This window comes from Mesoplodon mirus (genome assembly GCF_964341445.2).
Source record: "Mesoplodon mirus genome assembly, chromosome: 15".
NCBI classification, from domain to species: Eukaryota; Metazoa; Chordata; class Mammalia; order Artiodactyla; family Ziphiidae; genus Mesoplodon; species Mesoplodon mirus.
The window spans coordinates 63653847-63673284 of record NC_138991.1 but is presented as its reverse complement, the minus strand read 5'-3'; the positions used below and the strand labels follow the sequence as shown (position 1 = coordinate 63673284).

The 19438-nt window shown below is 51.9% G+C and overlaps 1 protein-coding gene across 1 annotated transcript; it reads right to left on the bottom strand.

The window, feature by feature from the left end:
* Positions 1 to 1971: 1971 nt before the first annotated feature.
* Positions 1972 to 9267, bottom strand: PRSS27 (serine protease 27; the record flags this gene model as incomplete). Its single annotated transcript, XM_082644473.1, is given in 9 exon segments — positions 1972 to 2265; positions 2716 to 2885; positions 3259 to 3530; positions 4659 to 4821; positions 5479 to 5505; positions 8815 to 8932; positions 8936 to 8962; positions 8964 to 8972; positions 9235 to 9267. Coding segments are annotated over 9 exon segments (1113 nt in total).
* Positions 9268 to 19438: the final 10171 nt, after the last annotated feature.

Genomic DNA, 19438 nt, shown 5'->3' with positions numbered 1-19438 from the left:
GGACCCACCCAGGACCCTAGCCTCGCTCTCCCAGCCTGGCTGGGTGGAGCGTCACCGGGGAGCACTGGGCTGCCCTGACATCTTCGCCCCTCCTCCCTGTTAGGCCCACAGGACCCTGACCAGACCCCTGCCCTGTAGCAGAGGCAGGAGGATGGTGGGGTGATGGGGGATCCCAGGGCACTCAGGAAGCTAAGACAGCAGGAAGAGGAGGCAGGGGCAGGATGGCAAGTCCTCCTCCAAGGGGGGCCTGGCCCTCACCTGGGCTCCATCCTGGCCTCTCACCACAGACGTGGCAGATGGGCCACCTAACCTCCTCTGACCCCCATCACTGCAGGACCTGAAGCTCTTTCTATTCCCCACAGCAGGGTCACCTCTCTCCAAAGCTGCAGGACCCAGGCCAGCCCCTGCTCCCAGCCAAGATGACCCAGAACTTGTCCCTGGGGCCACTCTCAGGACACCCACAGCCCGGTCGTCCCCCCCATCAGGCCTCAGTGCACCTGCTGCCCCGCGCCCCCACCTTCCCCACCGGGACTCGGAATCCATCTCTGCTCTGGAGAAAAAGCCCTCAGATGGCTCAGTCCCTGGAGGGCCACCAAGCAGTGCTCCCTGCCTGGCAGGAACATTCCCAGGCAAAGCAGAGCAGAGGCGAATTCAGTGTGTGTTCCCCACTCCATCCCCGGGGCCGGTCCACAGCAGGTGCCTGCTAAGTGCTTATTGATACGTTCCATAAATACCCAGGCCTGCTTTCTCCCAGCACCTGCCGGGCCAGCTGGGCCTGTGCACGCGCTCGCGTACGTGTGCGTTTGTGTGTGGGTGTGCAAGTGTGCATGTACTAGCATGTGAGCATGGGTGTGCGTGTGGTGTGCGAGGCCCTGCCCTCTCAGGCCTCTTTGTCTGTTCATGGTCACTGAGCATGGCAGGAAGCTGGGTGCCTTTCAGGAATTGGCCCACACTGGGGAGCTGACTGTCCGACCGCAGAAGGCCTGCCGTGGACATGCTGGGCCAGGCTGAGAACCCAGGGCCACCTCCGTGGGCAGCCGCACCATCACGGCCAGGACAGGCAGGGCCAGAGCGAGCTGGGGCCTGGGCTCTGAGACCTATTCCTGCTGGGTTCCTGGTGGCCACAGGCCATCACGGGAGGACTGGGAGGGGGATGGCGTGGAGCTACTGACAGGACAAGGGACGAGAGGGGGCAGCAGAGCTGGGGTGGGGCCCCTGGGGGCAGGGCCAAGCACCAGGCTCTCTGTGCAGGATTGCAGCTCATTCCTGAATTCCCCAGGGATCCTCGCAGAAACCATTAAAGACTGCTGCAAGGATGGCCTGAACCCCAAACTTGGCGGAAGGAAGAAGGAGGGGGTCCTGGCCCAGGGAGCTGCTGAAGCCTTGGCCTGTCTCGGTGGAGGGCCTGTCCTGCCGACCTCCACGGCCCTGAGTGGCCTGGGCCTTGCCTCCTGTGTGTGACAGCCAAGAGAAGTTCAGGGTGATTCAGACATAGGCAGTGGGGGCTGTGCTCCCCCACGCCCCGCAGAGCCCCCCTCCTTCAGGACCCTCTGCCGGGCCCCCTGCCGGTATCTGTTGCTGCCCCCAGTGCCCAGCACAGGGCACCCCTTGGCAACATTCATGGTGACGACCACGTTGGCAAGGATGCTGAGGCGGGGGGCGGAGCACGGAAGCCCCTGTGAAGGGGTCAGGCCACAGGTGTCACAGGACTCGGTGACATCTAGCCTCCAGTGTGCCTGCTGTAGCTCCTTCCACTGGGGAGCCTCGTCTGCCACACCCCCTGCCCAGCACCGGCCCCCTCCTTCCCCAAGGGTCTACACCCAGGCAGCCGACACTGAGGTTGGGGTTTTATTGGAGAGTGAACATAAATAAAAATAAGTGGGCATTAGAGAGTAGGGAGAATTGGAGATCTATTTACAAATGTACACCATAGGCCCCAGGGTGCCACTGGCCCACTGGCCTGAGCGCAGCTCAGAGGAAGGTGAGCAGGGCCATGAGGACCAGGAGGATGGCATGGGCTGCCAGGCAAGGTGCAAAGTTCCGACCGAGGGGCTGCTGGCCCCGGGGGTTCCGCTTCTGGCCACCCGAGCTAGGCCGCTGGAACTGCAGTTCTGGGATGATCTGATGGATCCAGTTATAGTGGGAGGTGACCCGGATATAGACACCTGGGCGGTTCCGGCGGGCGCAGCCCTCACCCCAGCTGATCACCCCAGCCTGCAGCCATGACTGACCCACAAGGCACACCAGGGGGCCCCCCGAGTCTCCCTGCAGGTGAAGAAGAGGTACCGTTACGGTCCACGGAGGCCCAAGAGCCAGGCTTTGCAGCTACATGGGTGCACACATGCCTGTCTGCCTCCCTTTATCTGTTCTTCCCTGCCCAGGACCCCCACCCCCACCCCCACCATGCCACCCAGTCCTTCCTCTCTGACCTGGGGTGCCCATTTCTCTAGCATCCCCAGACTATCCACCCTGATTCACCTCAGGAGAGTGTGTTGAAAATGCAGTTTCCTGGGTCCCACTGCAAACCTGCTGCCTGACTCCCCCGGGTGGGGTCCAGGAATCTGCTTTCCCAGCTGGTCAAATGCACAGCCCTGTCTGGACCCCATGGGCCCACCTCCTGGGGCCTTATCCCTTGTCCCAGGTGGGCTGGCTTCCACCTTGACTGGGGCCTGGGGAGCAGGGCTCAGCCTTGGCACGGCCCACCCTGGTCCCTACCTTGCAGGCGTCCTTCTTGCCCTCGGCAAAGCCAGCACACAGCATGTCGTCCTTGATGGTTTTCGGCTGGAAGCCAGACTCGGAATCCTTGCTGTAGAGCAGGTTGCACTTGGGTGTGTCAATGATGGGCACAGCGAGTTTCTGCAGGATCCGGGGGTTGGGCAGGTGCTCTAGGGAGGGGAGACACAGCCTGCAGCTCAGTGGACAGTCTTACTAGGGACTCCAGGGCCCTGGGTTCTCGAGAACCACAACTCTGTCCCTCCCCGTTTCTTGCTTGCGTTTAGACCTTCTCTTCTGGCTGGGGGCTTTGTGGGACAGAATTCCTTCTTCCCTCCTCCCACCCACCAGCCTGGGCTCTTTCTATTCCCCACTCTCTACTTCCCCATGGCTCCTCCTCCTGAGTCTACTGCCCCTTTCCCATACCTACTCCACCCATTTGAGTAGAGAATCATGTGCACCAATATCAACAGAAAAAGATTGTTGGTTCAGAGTGGCCCCCACGCTGCCTTCTCTAGGCATTCTCTCCTGGCCCTGCCCCATTACCTTGTTCACTGGGTCTGCCCCAGCCGGTGACCCAGCAGTTCATGCCTGTCTCAAAGACGACTGAGGGGTCAGGCACACACACAGGGAGGATGTAATTGGTGAAGGTCACAGGTGCCTCCAGCTCCACCAGAGCCACATCGGCACTAGAGGCCATGCCTTGGTACAGGGGGTTGCTCTTGACCTGCTTCACCCGGGTGTACATGGCGTGCGGCCCTGGCTTCACCAGTTGCCGCACCCCCAGCAGGACCTGGTACAGGGATGTTTCAGAGGTGCTGGTGGGAGAGCAGAGAGCTGGTGTGAGGCAGCCCCACAAGGGCTTCACAGGTGGAGTTGGTGGAAGTTAAATGGAGATGGGAAAGAGGGAGGAGTTGGGCTCCCTCCAGGCCCCCCATGGTGCCAACATTCTCTCTCTGCACATTGTCTTCAAAAAAGTAATCTCCAGTGGGACATACATCAGGATGAGGTGGGTAAGGGGGTAGAAGCTGAAGCAGCTTTAATTCCTGACTTTAATTCCCAGCTGTACCCCGGCCAGCCCGGCGCGACCTTGGGCAAGTCACCCAGCAAGTTCTCTGTGACTCAGTTTCCTTGTCTGTAAAATGGGGACACTAACAGTCCCCACCTGAAACGCTTGCTGTGAGGGTTGAAGGAGATGATCACCCACTGGGGTGCATCTGGGGGTTGGGCCTAGCCTTGGGCAAGCCGCCTACTCCCTCTGAGCCCGAATATCTGAACTTAAGATGTGAGGTTTTAAAAGAATTGCAGAGCTGTGGTGAGGCAAGAGCCAAGATGCTTGAGAAACCCTGAAGGTCTAGGGCCAGGTGGGTCATAGTATGGTAGTAGGGATTGGGTTACTTGGCCCTTTGGTTAGGGACAGCTTAGGTGACCTTAAGGCCATTCTGCTCTAGTCCACCTGTACCAAGAGTCCCAGCCAGAAAGGGAGTGTCTTGGATTTGAGGTGTGGGAGGGGGACGGGGAAGAGGGCCAGGGCATGGGAGGAGCCTGCCAGCAATAGGCAGGGGCAGGCCCCAGGTCTGGCAAAACATCTCACTGGTGAGACCAGCAGTAGGGGAGTGTACCCCTCCCAGCTGGGCTGCGGGGAGCAAGAGCCAGGAAGCAGGGGTTGCTGCTGGAAGCTGGCCCTGAGGTTGGACCTAAAGGGAGCTCTGGTAGGGAAAGCTCAGATAATGCAGACCGAACCCGACCCCCATAGGTGGTCAGCCTGAGCGCCCCACCTGCAGCGGGTCGGCGCTGTCCACGGTGCTGAAGCTGGGCGTTTTGAGGGGTTGGGGAGGTGTGGGAGGTGTTGTTCTGTCTGCATTATCTGTGCCCCTGGTGGGGAGGGAGGCTGGCTGTGCTGGCAAGGGGTGGGGGAGGGGAGCGTCGGGGCTCAGCCAACTCACTTGGAGAAGCAGTGCGCTGCGGTGAGGACCCACCGCTCTGTGATGAGGCTGCCCCCGCAGAAGTGGCTTCCATTTCGCTGAATGCTGACCTGCCATGGCCACTCGCCCTCCAAAACGTCCTGCCCACCCACCATCCGGTTCAGCATCCTTGGGCTCCCGCAGGCTAGGGGAACAAAGCCAGGGGTGCGCTCACTGGGGGCCAGTTCCATCGGCTCTGATTCCATACCCCCAAACCCACACTTTCACATTCTGTTCACTTCCCGGCTTCTCTGCCCCTGACCTGCTTGGGGACCTTAGGCAAGTCAGAGGCCTGGGCATCAGGTCAGCCTCTGACACAGGCAGACCCTTCCCAGCTGTGGGAAAGTGCCCCACCCCCATGGGCCCCACTCCCTTCACCTGTGAAATGGTGACATCAGACCTACCTGGGGCGGGGAGTGAGATAACATGGGTAAAGGTCTTATCACAGAGCCTGACAAACGGGCTCCCGGAAGGTCAGTGGGTGTTGGGAGGGTCCTACGTGGGGTAGGTGAGTGGTCTTCCAACTCTGTCTTTAGCTTCTTTTCTGTTGCTTTCCCTGCCCCCCTTCTCCATGCTTCCTGCCTTGATGGCCCTCTTGTGCCACCTGCACTGTGTGTCAGACCTTCCCCCTCCACTCCTGCCTGGGCTCCACAACTTTCCTGCACTGTGGGATTCCCTGTGCCCGGCCCATTCATTCTGGGTCTCATTCCGGGGGTGTGTGAGGGTGTGGGTTTCTGATTAGTCTTGCAGCTCTCAGACAAGCCCACTCCTACCCCCCGACCCAGGGGACTTGAATGCTTACCAATTAATGCCTCAGCCTCTTGAGTTCCTGGAAATGAGAAAAAAGAGGATGATCAGCCAACTGAGCTGAAGCTGAGGTCTGCTCCTCCCAGCCCCACCCACCACTGCTGGTCAGCTTAGCCCCTCATCTGCTCCACACGCAACCTCCTGAGGACTCAGCAGGACAGCCCACAGGGGGACCTGGCAGGAGAGGCCAGCGGCCTTCAGTTCCCCACAGGTCTGGCCCCCGAGATGTGTACAGGCCAGGCCTGTGGGCCAGAGCTCACCTGCAAGGGCAGACAAGCCCCTTGCCACAGGGGAAACAATCAGGAGATGCCAGTGAGGGGACCTTGTCAGGGCTGACTCTCCTGTTTGGGGCAGGAGGGCTCCTTCTTGTCCCCACAGGGCCTTCCCTCCACACCCCACACTCGTCCTGGTTGGAAGCTCTGCGGAGCATCCAGCTTTCGGCCCTGGTGCTGTGGGGTCTCCCTCCCCACCCCTCTCCACCAGCCTGGGGCTGGGATGAAGGACGAGATAGAGGGAGCAAGGCTCCATGTCTGGCTGGAGTCCTGGGGCGACAGCCCAGCTACTCAGGTCTCGGGGGAGTAGAGAAAGGCCAGCCAGTGATCGTGGGTCAGTCCTCCCAAGATTCCAGATTCCCAAGAGCCAACCCCTCTCTCAGACATTCCAGCATGCTTGCAGTTGGAGCCCAGGGCACCCTGCTGGGCCATGGCACCCCTGCCCATGGGAGGGACAGGGGAGGTGTGAGGGTGGGACCGTTCGGTAATGGCCTCCATCTCTCCAGGATCCATTGCCCCCCTATCTCTGGACATAGGCACAGGGCCTGCTACTTGGCTTTGACAGGACCCACCCCACCCCCAGCCCAGAAACCCCAGCCAGGCCGACAGTCCCCAGCCCAGTGCCAGGAACACTCCAGAAATACTCACCCTGAAGAGAGAGCCCCATTCGCATATCTGGTTCACTGGAGGCAGATCTGATCAGAGCTGGGGTGGGGAGCTCAGGACAGCCTCTCCCCACCTCAGCCCTCAGTATTCCCCCTATACACCAGCCCCTCTTGGTAACCAGTCCCAGGCAGCTGAGGGACCCTGGGGGCAGGAAATGACCAGGCTGAGCCACGCCTCTCTATGGGGTGCCCAAGGACCCTGGGGAATTTTACAGGACCCCCATTCTTGCAGTCTAAGGGGTGCACTCCCCAATGCTGGGGGTGCTGGATGAAGAAGCGGTGTGGGGGGGAGCTGTGCTTGGAGCAAGAGGAGGAGGAGGGGGCTGAGGAGGCACAGGCAGGACTGGCCACTCTTCAAAGTAGAGGTGCTAAGCAGAAATGTGAGGGTGGAAGTAGTCAGCCCAGGCCAGTGGGGGGTGGGGGGGGAGCAGGAATTCTGCCTGGACATTGATTTGTGTTAATGAGGTGCCTTTTTAAAATGCAAATGCCCCCAGGAGGGCAGTTCCCTCCAGCGCCTCATCTTAGTATAATATGATTTAATTAGATTGATAACACCAGACCCCATGCTCTTTCTAAGGCTGATGCTTCTGCTGGCAAGAGGCTCCCATTCACCTTGTCCTCACTGGCATTAACGTGCTTTCAGGCTTGTTCCCTCCCTGTGGGACTTTTCCAGAGCCTTGTCCAGATTCTCCCCACAGCCATCCCCCCTCCCATACATGCAGATGGATCCTCCACTGCCTGCTCCCAGGATCAAGGGCACTCGCACCCTGCCTGGCAGCACACCCACCCCCAACCCTGTTGGAGCTCTGCAGTCTTCCTCACCCCAGCCTAATGCAACTCTGCTTCTAATTCGAACTGAGCCTTCCAGCCTCTGAATGTTTGCCCACAGCACCCCTTTCCTCCTGGTGTCTACAAATCCAGATTCTATATGGTCCTAATCCAGATCAGGCCTAACTGAAATGCCTCCTCCTCCAGGCAGCCCTCCTTGCTTGCACTGTCTGTCTGGGAAGCCTGGCTCCCTCTTCTGAGCTTTCTGTCCTCCCGCCTGGCCTCACAGAGCTCTGCTTACCTTGCCCTGGGGGTATAATTGTTGTCTCATCTCACCTATGGGCTCAGGAGCTCTGTGAAGGCAGAGCCCACATCCAGGGGGCCTGAGCCTGGGGAATGTATAAGAGGGAGAGAATGGGAGCAGCTGTGGGAGCACGGCTGACCGGGAAGGGGTGATGTGGAGACCTGGGCTCTGCAGGGTGGGCGTCCTGTAGGGGCTGGGTGAGCTGGTGGCAGTGTCAGGCCCCTCCTCTGGGCCCAGGGCCCTCATGCTCCCGTAGCTAGTTGCTAGTGGGGATAGGAGAGACCCAAGGCTCTAGGAGGGAACAGCCAGGGATGAGGGGCAAGGACAGTGTTGAAGGAGTTCAGGCCTCTGGTCACAGCTGTTTGAGAGCCAAGTACAGGCCGCTGTTTCCATTTTGGCGATGACCTTGGTTTCTCAACCCACCAGGAGCAATCACGGTGTTACACACCCTGGCGGAGATGGGCTCCCTCAAAGCACGCTGTGGTTCTTGAACCAGGAGACCAGGAGAGGTAGGCCGGGCAGCGAGACCTGGGGAGGCCCTGTGGAGCCCAGGGAGGCTGGGGCCTCCCCACCAAGGTGCCGCCCTGGTGCCCCCCTCCCCTGGTGGAAAGCCTGGAGCCCTGGCTGAGTTGCAGCCTGGGATGACCCGGCCTGGCCCTGGGAGGTGACTTAAGGACAGGGAAGTGAGGTGGCCCAGGAATGCGGGAGAGTTTCCCTGGCAGAGAGCAGCCCGCCCACTGGGAGGGGCCTGCAGGTGGGGCCCCCTGGCTGGCACCTGCTAACCCTGACCCATGATTGGGAGAGGGGACAGGAGTTCAGGGCCTGCTCCTCCCATACCCTCCCTCTCTGGTAGGAGCTGGAGCCTGCACCCCTGTCCCCCTGCTCCCTGCTAAGCCCTCACCAGCCTCCCGAGGCTCCCAGGCTCAGGCAGCAGCTCAGCTACCCCTCCTGGGCCCAGCGAACAGTGGCCCAGGGATTGGAGGGCAGCGGTTTCGAGTTCAGATCCTGCACCCATGCAGCCCTTGGAGAAGGGAGAGAGGCCCAGATGAGAGGAAGCAGAAGCGCCAAGCCCAGAGCTTGGCCGTGCTTGCCCGAGGCAAGGGGAGCAGGGTTATGGTTACTGCCTCTGGGCTCCTCCTGGGCCTGCATCCACACCCCCATCCAGCCTTCCCCACTTCACTCTCCCAGGTGGGACGTCTGGAACCTTCCCCCTGGGGCAGGGAGGAGAGGCCTGTGCTGCAGCCCCAGGCCTGGCCAGGGAGTGGGGGGCTTAGCTATAGTTCCAGGTAGGAGAGAGGGGCCCTGCAGCCTCTAGGACTCACCAAACCGCAGCAGCAGCAGGAGCAGGAGCAGGGCCACAGCCGGCACCTGCCTCATGGTCTTGGCCTGGCTGGAGTGCCTGCCGGGCAGGGGACGGCAGTGGCAGGAGATCCGTGAACACTAGCACAGCATTCGGGGCTCCATGAAGTAGGGTTATATGCTGGAGATGAGTGTCAGCTTGGCTATGCCGCTGGACCTGTCAGCCTGGCCCGCCCAGTTCCTCTCAGCAGGAAGGAGGCACCCCAGAACCCCAACTCCTCCATGACCTGGCCCTGAACCCCAAGGGGCCAGACCCCTCACCCTAAGACACCTTGGGGTTTGGGGGCCAAGGTGCATCTGCCCCATGCTTGTGGCATGGGGTTCCAACCCCCACCATGGCTGACCGCATCCCCCAACTGACCACAGGCCCCACATAAGCTGACTACAGTCTGCCCATGAGACCCTCCCTGTTTCATTCATTCATTTGTTCATTCATATTTATTGAGCATCTACTATGTACCGGACATCAGTGAAAGAAACAGAGTCCAGGACTGGGGCTTACACTTTGGGGGGACGGGGGATGGGCACGGAAAAGTCCAGGTCACCTGTGCTTATGGAACAAAGGAGAGCAGGGGAGGAGTCCAGAGCGGGGTCCCCAGTCGACCCCAGCGCTCTCACCGGCCCTCCCTCCAGGAAGTGGGTCCCAGCAGTCCCAGAACCGGCCCCAAGGTGGCCATGACCTCCCTCCCCCTGCCTCCCTTCCGTCCCCGGGGCAGCACCCTCCTCCCCTGGGCCGGGGGCGGGGCGGGGGGGGGCTTCCCGGAACCCGAGGGACGGGGTGGGCGGGGCGGAAGCTGGTTCTGGGAAGGCCGGGCCGGGATGACAGTCCCCGGGTGACCCTGCCCTGGGCGCGGCTGGCCGTGTCCGGGACTTGCGGCCGCCACGGAAGCGGCTCCGGGAGGAAGTTATTTGCGGCACGGGGCTGACGTCAGAGGCGGAGTCGGGTCTCGGCGGCCACTGCCCGCCCAGGCGGCGGGTTCGGATTGGGGCCGGAGGAAGGGACCAGGACCGGCAGATCCCCTCCAGAACTGGGGTGGGGAGCGCAGGATAAGAGGCAGAGCCCTGCCTCAGCCTCCCCGCCTGCGCAGTGGGTGCGAGCGTGGCCTGGGTGTGCTACGGTACGCCCCGGGGGGTAGTCGGGGCCGGGGTCGCGGTCTCCGGGGCTGGGTTGGGTGTCAGGCAACCCACGCCCTCTTGCCTTGGCCTTCGGGGAGCTCCTGGTCAGCGCAGTTCTGCCCTCTAGTGGCCGCCGGCAGCAGCGCCGGGCGGGCCGGGCAGGATGCTGGGGGGTGCGCGGGGGTGGTCTCTCACCTCCTCACTGTCCCTCTTCTTCCCATTCCTCCCACAGCTCCCCCCCCAACACACACACACCGCGAGCACTCCCACCGTCCGTTGTCCTCCTCTCCTGACCCCCTCCCCCCAATTCTCACTTTGCTTCTCCATCAGCCCTGTGAGGGGGAGGAGGCGTCACCCTGAATTCGTTACTGCCACCCAGGCGCTGGCCCGCCTTTTCTCGCACCCCTGCCTCCCCTGTCCCTCCTCTGCGACCCCTCCGTCCTGTGTCCCGGAGTTCCCGGTGGGGTGGCTGGGCGAGTGGGGTCCCTCGGGGAGGGAGGATCAGAGTATGGGAAGAGGGATTCTAGAATCATTCGGTCATTCAGTCCGCAAGTGTTTTTTGAGCACATTGGGTGCCCAGCACTGTCCAGTTATGGGGAACATCAAGGCGAACGGTGTGGAGGAGACGGCAAGACAGAATTAAATCGAAAATGTCTAATCATAAACTTTGGAAAGTGTTTCAAAACGTCAGGGTAACCACATTTCTCCAGGCACCTGATGATTAGTTCCCGGGATCTCAGAGGCCTTTCAGATTCTTTTGGGCCGACCACTTACTCTCAGGTCCTTCTCGGTTTTCTCTGCCTCTGTTTTTAAAAGCCAATTATAAGAAGGCTGTGCCTTGAAATCAAGCAAGCAACAAAAGTCGAGAGGTGATCAGAAAGTGGGGACACTGGGGAAGGTTGGGCTCCTGATGACTCCAGTGACTAGAGAAAGAGCACCCGTGTCCCCTGGACACCCGTTGGCCTGGAGCCTGTGGACCCCCAACTGAGCAGAGAGCTGGGAGCAGGGGTGCAGGGTGAGCAGGAAGCTAGGTCCCTTCCTCACTCCTGCCACCAAACAGGTGAGGAGGATTGGAATCCAGAGGGATTCAGAGACTTAAATATGTTTTATCAATTTCTCCTTAAAAAAAAAAGAAAAAAGAAAAAAGAAGTGAATATCTATCAACTCTGGAAGGGGGCATGTTTTCTAATGTTAGAAGTCACAGTATACAACACAAAAGAAAAGATATGTGGCCCATAAACTAAAAAAATACAAGCAAAGTTGGTTTCAAAATAAAGTGGCAAACAATAGGAAAAATATTTGCAGGAAATGTGGCCAAATGATGACAACATTATTGTCCAGAGTGCTTAAGAAATTGATCAGAAAAACCCTGAGCCCCTAAAGATGAAAAGAACAAAGGACACAGACAAGTCTCAGAAGAGGAAACCAATTTGGCTTATAGACTTTTTGAGAAATGTTCAGCCTCAGTGATTAAAGAAATGCAAATCAAAGCCACAGCAAGGAGATACTGTTCTCCTGTGTGGAGTTAGCTTGACCTTGGAATACTGTTAGTCAAGGATGTGGGGAAATGCCCCAGCTGGTGGGCATGTAACTGGCACAACCCTTTCATAAATTGGTCTGTCAGTCTTTTAAAAATAGTTATTCCCTTTGACTCAGTGAATTCATCATTGGAAATCTATTCTAAGAGGAAAATTCTAAATACAGAAAAAGCATGAAGATGTCAGTGGCCAGGTTATTTATAATTGCAGAAACAAACAAAACAAAAACAAAAATTTGTTGGATGATGGTAAATAAAACTTCCTTTGAACATAATTAATAAAAAATGACATTTCCGTGGAGAGTGGGTAAATGTGGAAAATGCTCATAATGGGAAAATTTTAAAGAATGTGTATAAAGATTTTTAGAAAATATAATGACTGAAAAAAAGTTAAATTTCAAAACAACAGCAGAAAAGCTGTTGTTTTGAAATTTGAAAAGGAAAGCTTGCAGAATGTTCAGGAATGACCATCTAGGAGGGCTTCTGCAGTCATGTGGATTTCTTTCAAAAGCAGGTGACAGCAGAACTAGAACAAAAAATTTTACAGTTTTTATGGAAACAAAAAAGACCCCGAATAGCCAAAGCAATCTTGAGAAAGAAGAAATGGAGCTGGAGAAATCAGCCTCCCTGACTTCAGACTATACTACAAAGCTACAGTAATCAAGACAGTATGGTACTGGCACAAAAACAGAAAGATAGATCAATGGAACAGGATAGAAAGCCCAGAGATAAACTCATGCACATATGGTCACCTTATCTTTGATAAAGGAGGCAAGAATATACAATGGAGAAAAGACAGCCTCTTCGATAAGTGGTGCTGGGAAAACTGGACAGCTACAGGTAAAAGAATGAAATTAGAACACTTCCTAACACTGTATACAAAAATAAACTCAAAATGGATTAAAGACCTAAATGTAAGGCCAGACACTATAAAACTCTTAGAGGAAAACATAGGCAGAACACTCTATGACATAAATCACAGCAAGATCCTTTTTGACCCACCTCCTAGAGAAATGGAAATAAAAACAAAAACAAACAAATGGGACCTAATGAAACTTAAAATCTTTTGCGCAGCAAAGGAAGCCATAAATAAGACGAAAAGACAACCCTCAGAGTGGGAGAATATATTTGCAAATGAAGCAACTGACAAAGGATTACGCTCCAACTGAGACTCATGGAACACAACAGGTATTCATGGGAACTTTGGTCCTGGTTCATGGGACCCAGTTCATGGGACCTTCCTGTGATGCTCCAGTTGAAGGAAGAGCTTCAGGACCCAGGGTGGTGCAGATGGCCTTCCATCTTGGACCCAGGATGTACTGCCATCTCTGGTGGTGATGCATTCTCCAGTCTCCAAGGTGACTCCTGGAGCCAGGCACACTGGAGTCTCTTCCTCAAGGAATACCAGCTAAGTGGGCTACAGCTCCTCCTCTGCCCCACTCAGTGTGAGCAATCCTAGGGAAGGACATTAACTGTCCCACAAGTGGCCCAGGCTGGTCGCATGGCCACTATGTGACCACAGGACAGAGGTTGTTAGCAGAAAGGAGGAGGGAAGGAAACTTGTCAGCAAGAAGCAATAGCTACGACACTGACTCCAGTGTGAGAGTGAAATAAAGACATTTTCAAACATGGAATTTCTCAGGAAATTTACCCCCCAGGCATGATTTTTGGGAAGCCACTGGGGGGAAGATGTTCTCTGACTAAAGAAGGAATAAACCAAGAAAGTAGGAAATATGGGCTGTGGAAAACAGAGATCAAACTCAGAAGAGGAGAGAAGGGAATCTGCAGTATGCTGGTGAAGGGAGATTCCAGAATGGCAGCTGTGCCCCAAACAGAGAGAGCAGCCTTCACTGGAACACTGTGACAAAAGAGACAGGAATGCTGACAATGTCACACTGTCATCATGATGCACTCTGCCACTGAGCTGTCTTTTCAATCAGATGAAATAACTGGAGGATGTGCTACACCAAAACAAGATGTAAATCAAGAAAGAGGAAGATGTGAGACCCAGGACGGGGAATCCAAACCAGGAGAGAGGCAAATGGAATTCCAAGGATGACAGTTAAAGGGACATCCCAGGATGACAGTGGTGCTTAGAGAGCAACTATCCCAGAGAAAGGAAAATGGGTATATCAAGGAGGGATGAAAAAGAGAAGAAAAAAAAAAAAGGAACTGATATGTTCCCTAATGGGATTGACCTGGTGGAGATTTGGAAAGTTTGGGTAGGTACAAAGGCAATTAACAATAACAAAGGCTATTATTAACTTCAGGGGAAAAAATTAAGAAAGGGAACAAACGTAGTACCCCCCACCCAAAGTCTCATCCTCTTTGGTATCAGCCAGACTTGAGGTCCAGGATCTGGTCAACTAAATCAGATTTAGGTGCAGACAAGGCTTCTTGGGCATAGTTCCTCATGATCTGAAGAACTGTGAACTAAGGAGTTCACCCTGCTCACCCAACATGCAAGGGTGAGGAAGGGACAGGATAACCACAGTAGTTAACCCCACACATAGCAAACACTGGTCCATAGCATTTCTGAAATCTCACTAAGAACACGTGCTGCTCCCTTCTGCTCCAGGAGCAGGGAGTGTGTGTTGTTTAGAGGTCCTGGGAGTAGTTCTTCATGACTCTTAGCTCTGCCCTTGGGCTTTTGGCTTTGGCTTCTGAATCATCCATGCTTTCCCATAAAACATGGTTCATGTCTGTAACTGAATAGCTTTCTCTGCCAACCTGCTTCTTGTCTGTAGAAAGTTGGGAATTTAAAGAACTGTCCCTTTCAGTTCAAGCTTGTACAGTTTGCTGACTTATCATAAATAATGGAGGCCAGAAGACAATGGAACAACTTTAAAGTGCTGGAATAATGGTGATGATAGTAATACCTGTCAACCCGTAATTCTACATCCAATGAAAATATTCTTCAAGAATGGAGGGGAAATAGACAATTTCAGATAAATGAAAACTAAGAGAATTTATTGCCAGTAGGTCTGTACTATAAGAGAAGCTAAAGGAAGTTTTCAGGCTAGAGGTAAATGATCCCAGGTGAAATTAAAGATCTTCAGAAAGGACTAGGAGCACTGAAAATATGTATATAAATATAAATTACTCTTTTTTCTTCTCAATTTCTTTAGAACACATGAACGTTTAAAGTAAAAAGTATATTGTAAGGTCTGTAATCTATGTAGATATAATACATATGAGAACTGTAGTATAAAGTACAGGATGAGGTAAATGGCCTATATAATTGCAAGTTTCCTACATTTTATATGGATTGGTATGATATTAGCTTTAAGTAGACTGTGAAAAGTTAATAATTTCCACTCTTTACATTTGTTATGGAGACATCCCATGTGATCAAACCAAACTCCCAGTAACTGATATCTTATTAGGAGTGTGATGTGTTGACTTCTCAGAAGACACCTAACACTCTGGATTTCACTGGTTTGTACAAGAATTTCCACCCTGGCTAAAAAATATTTTTAAATGGGGTACCTGTAACTTACCTCTGACTCTGACCCAGATAAGAGATAAAACAGTCCATCAATTTTTAAATGCCACTTGATAAATGAGAGTTGACCAGTCTGATCCTTGACACTTATTCTCCTAATTAGGCCTCTGTTGACTAAAAAACTGAAGGCAAGGCATGTTCTCACAGTACTTGTGATTGTTTTCAGATCATTCTGCCCTCTCCACTCTTTGATTCAGAGTCTTAAATATTGCCACAAAACCGTTATTCTGAACTGGGATCCAGCTAATCACACCAGGCAAACAAGCGCCTCATGGTCAAAAGTGATGCTGTCGGAGCTTGTTTTGAGGGGGTTGTGGAGAAATTCTGATGAGGGAAATGGTGCACACCTGGAAGAACCAAGAAGCTGCTGATGGAAGGACAATGACAGACGTCACACAGGTGTGTCCCATCACCTATGCTCTACCTCACGACTCTCAGGTTTTCTCAGAATCCAGAAACAACTGAAATTGTTTTCTCTGATACCTCAAGTAGACCTACTCAGGGACAGAATGAATAGACTTACTGCTTTGTTAATTAATTTACCTCTCAAAATGTGCAAAACAGATTCATCTTTGTCAGACCATCTGGTTTGTTTCTCCCTTCTTTCTCCTTGACAATATTTATTTATTGACTCATCCAGTTTTATGGAAGTACAATTAACAAATAAAATTTAACATGTACAATGTGATGATTCGATATATGTATATGTTGTGAAATGGTTACCACAATCAAGCTAATTAACACGTCCATCACCTCCTGTAGTTACCATTTTGTTTGTGTGTGTGTGTGTGTTGAGAACACTTAATATCTAATCTTTTAGCGAATTTCAAGTATACAATATTATTAGCTATAGTTACCATGCTGTACATTTGATCCCTAGAGCTTATTCATCTTATAACCAGAAATTTGTACCCTTTGGCCAACATCTCCTCATTTCCCCCCATCTCCCAGCCCCTGGCAACCACCACCGTACTCTCTGCTTCTCTGAGATTAACTTTTATTTTTATTCATTTTTTTTTTTTTTGCAGTACGCGGGCCTCTCACTGCTGTGGCCTCTCCCACTGCGGAGCACAGGCTCCGGACGCGCAGGCTCAGCGGCCATGGCTCACAGGCCCAGCCGCTCCACGGCACATGGGGTCTTCCCGGACCGGGGCACAAACCTGTGTCCCCTGCATCGGCAGGCGGATTCTCAACCACTGTGCCACCAGGGAAGCCCCTGAGTTTGACTTTTTTATATTCCACATGTAAGTGAGATTATACAGTATTTGTGTTCATAGTGTGTCTGGCTTTTTTCACTTAGCATATTGTCCTCCAGGTTCATCCATGCTGTCCCAAATGGCAGGATTTCCTTCTTTTTAATGGCTGAATAATATTCCATTGTATATTTATACCACATTTTCTTTTTTTAAATTATTATTATTTTTATTAGTTTCTGCTTTATAACAAAGTGAATCAGTTATACATACACATCTGTTCCCATATCCCTTCCCTCTTGTGTCTCCCTCCCTCTCACCCTCCCTATCCCACCCCTCCAGGCGGTCACAAAGCACTGAGCTGATCTCCCTGTGCTATGCGGCTGCTTCCCACTAGCTATCTACCTTACATTTGGTAGTGTATATATGTCCATGCCACTCTCTCACTTTGTCACAGCTTACCCTTCCCCCTCCCCATATCCTCAAGTCCGTTCTCAAGTAGGTCTGTGTCTTTATTCCTGTTTTACCCCTAGGTTCTTAATGACATTTTTTTCTTTAAATTCCATATATATGTGTTAGCATACGGTATTTGTCTTTCTCTTTCTGACTTACTTCACTCTGTATGACAGACTCTAGGTCTATCCACCTCATTACAAATAGCTCAATTTCGTTTCTTTTTATGGCTGAGTAATATTCCATTGTATATATGTGCCACATCTTCTGTATCCATTCATCCAATGATGGACACTTAGGTTGTTTCCATCTCCCGGCTATTGTGAATAGAGCTGCAATGAACATTTTGGTACATGTCTCTTTTTAAATTATGGTTTTCTCAGGGTATATGCCTAGTAGTGGGATTGCTGGGTCATATGGTAGTTCTATTTGTAGGTTTTTTTTGTTTGTTTGTTTGTTTTTGTGGTACGCGGGCCTCTCACTGTTGTGGCCTCTCCCGTTGTGGAGCACAGGCTCCGGATGCGCAGGCTCAGTGGCCATGGCTCACGAGCCCAGCCGCTCCGTGGCATGTGGGATCTTCCCAGACCGGGGCACGAACCCATGTCCCCTGCATCGGCAGGCGGACTCTCAACCACTGCACCACCAGGGAAGCCCCTATCTGTAGTTTTTTAAGGAACCTCCATACCGTTCTCCATAGCGGCTGTACCAATTCACATTCCTACCAGCAGTGCAAGAGTGTTCCCTTTTTTCCACACCCTCTCCAGCATTTATTGTTTCTAGATTTTTTGATGATGGCCATTCTGACTGGTGTGAGATGATATCTCACTGTAGTTTTGATTTGCATTTCTGTAATGATTAATAATGTTGAGCATCCTTTCATGTGTTTGTTGGCAGTCTGTATATCTTCTTTGGAGAAATGTCTATTTAGGTCTTCTGCCCATTTTTGGATTGGATTGTTTGGTTTTTTTGCTATTGAGCTGCATGAGCTGCTTATAAATTTTGGAGATTAATCCCCTGTCAGTTGCTTCATTTGCAAATATTTTCTCCCATTCTGAGGGTTGTCTTGTTTATGGTTTCCTTTGCTGTGCAAAAGCTTTGAAGTTTCTTTAGGTCCCATTTGTTTATTTTTGTTTTTATTTCCATTTCTGTAGGAGGTGGGTCCAAAAGGATCTTGCTGTGGTTTATGTCATAGAGTGTTCTGCCTATGTTTTCCTCCAAGAGTTTGATAGTTTCTGGCCTTACATTTAGGTCTTTAATCCATTTTGAGCTTATTTTTGTGTATGGTGTTAGGGAGTGATCTAATCTCATACTTTTACACATCCCTGTCCAGTTTTCCCAGCACCACTTATTGAAGAGGCTGTCCTTTCTCCACTGTACATTCCTGCCTCCTTTATCAAAGATAAGGTGACCATATGTGCATGGGTTTATCTCTGGGCTTTCTATCCTGTTCCATTGATCTATCTTTCTGTTTTTGTGCCAGTACCACACTGTCTTGATTACTGTAGCTTTGTAGTATAGTCTGAAGTCAGGGAGCCTGATTCCTCCAGGTCCGTTTTTCGTTCTCAAGATTGCTTTGGCTATTCGGGGTCTTTTGTTTTTCCAAACAGATTTTGAAATTTTTTGTTCTAGTTCTGTGAAAAATGCCAGTGGTAGTTTGATAGGGATTGCATTGAACCTGTAGATTGCTTTGGGTAGTAGAGTCATTTTCACAATATTGATTCTTCCAATCCAGGAACATGATATATCTCTCCATCTATTTGTATCATCTTTAATTTCTTTCATCAGTGTCTTATAATTTTCTGCATACAGGTCTTTTGTCTCCTTAGGTAGGTTTATTCCTAGATATTTTATTCTTTTAGTTGCAGTGGTAAATGGGAGTGTTTTCTTGATTTCACTTTCAGATTTTTCATCATTAGTGTACAGGAATGCCAGAGATTTCTGTGCATTAATTTTGTATCCTGCTACTTTACCAAATTCATTGATTAGCTCTAGTAGTTTTCTGGTAGCATCTTTAGGATTCTCTATGTATAGTATCATGTCATCTGCAAACAGTGACAGCTTTACTTCTTCTTTTCCAATTTGGATTCCTTTTATTTCCTTTTCTTCTCTGATTGCTGTGGCTAAAACTTCCAAAACTATGTTGAATAAGAGTGGTGAGAGTGGGCAGCCTTGTCTTGTTCCTGATCTTAGTGCAAATGCTTTCAGTTTTTCACCATTGAGGACGATGTTGGCTGTGGGTTTGTCATATATGGCCTTTATTATGTTGAGGAAGGTTCCCTCTATGCCCACTTTCTGCAGGGTTTTTATCATAAATGGGTGTTGAATTTTGTCGAAAGCTTTTTCTGCATCTATTGAGATGATCATATGGTTTTTCTCCTTCAATTTGTTAATATGGTGTGTCACATTGATTGATTTCCATATATTGAAGAATCCTTGCATTCCTGGAATAAACCCCACTTGATCATGGTGTATGATCCTTTTAATGTGCTGTTGGATTCTGTTTGCTAGTATTTTGTTGAGGATTTTTGCATCTATGTTCATCAGTGATATTGGCCTGTAGTTTTCTTTCTTTGTGACATCCTTGTCTGGTTTTGTATACCACATTTTCTTTATCCATTCATCCATTGATGGACACTTGGGTTGTTTCCATGTCTTGACTATTGTGAATAATGCTGCAGTTAACATGGAAATGCATATATCTTTGAAATACTGATTTTATTTCCTTTGGATATCTACCCAGAAGTGGAATTCCTGGATCATATGGTAGTACTATTTTTAATTTT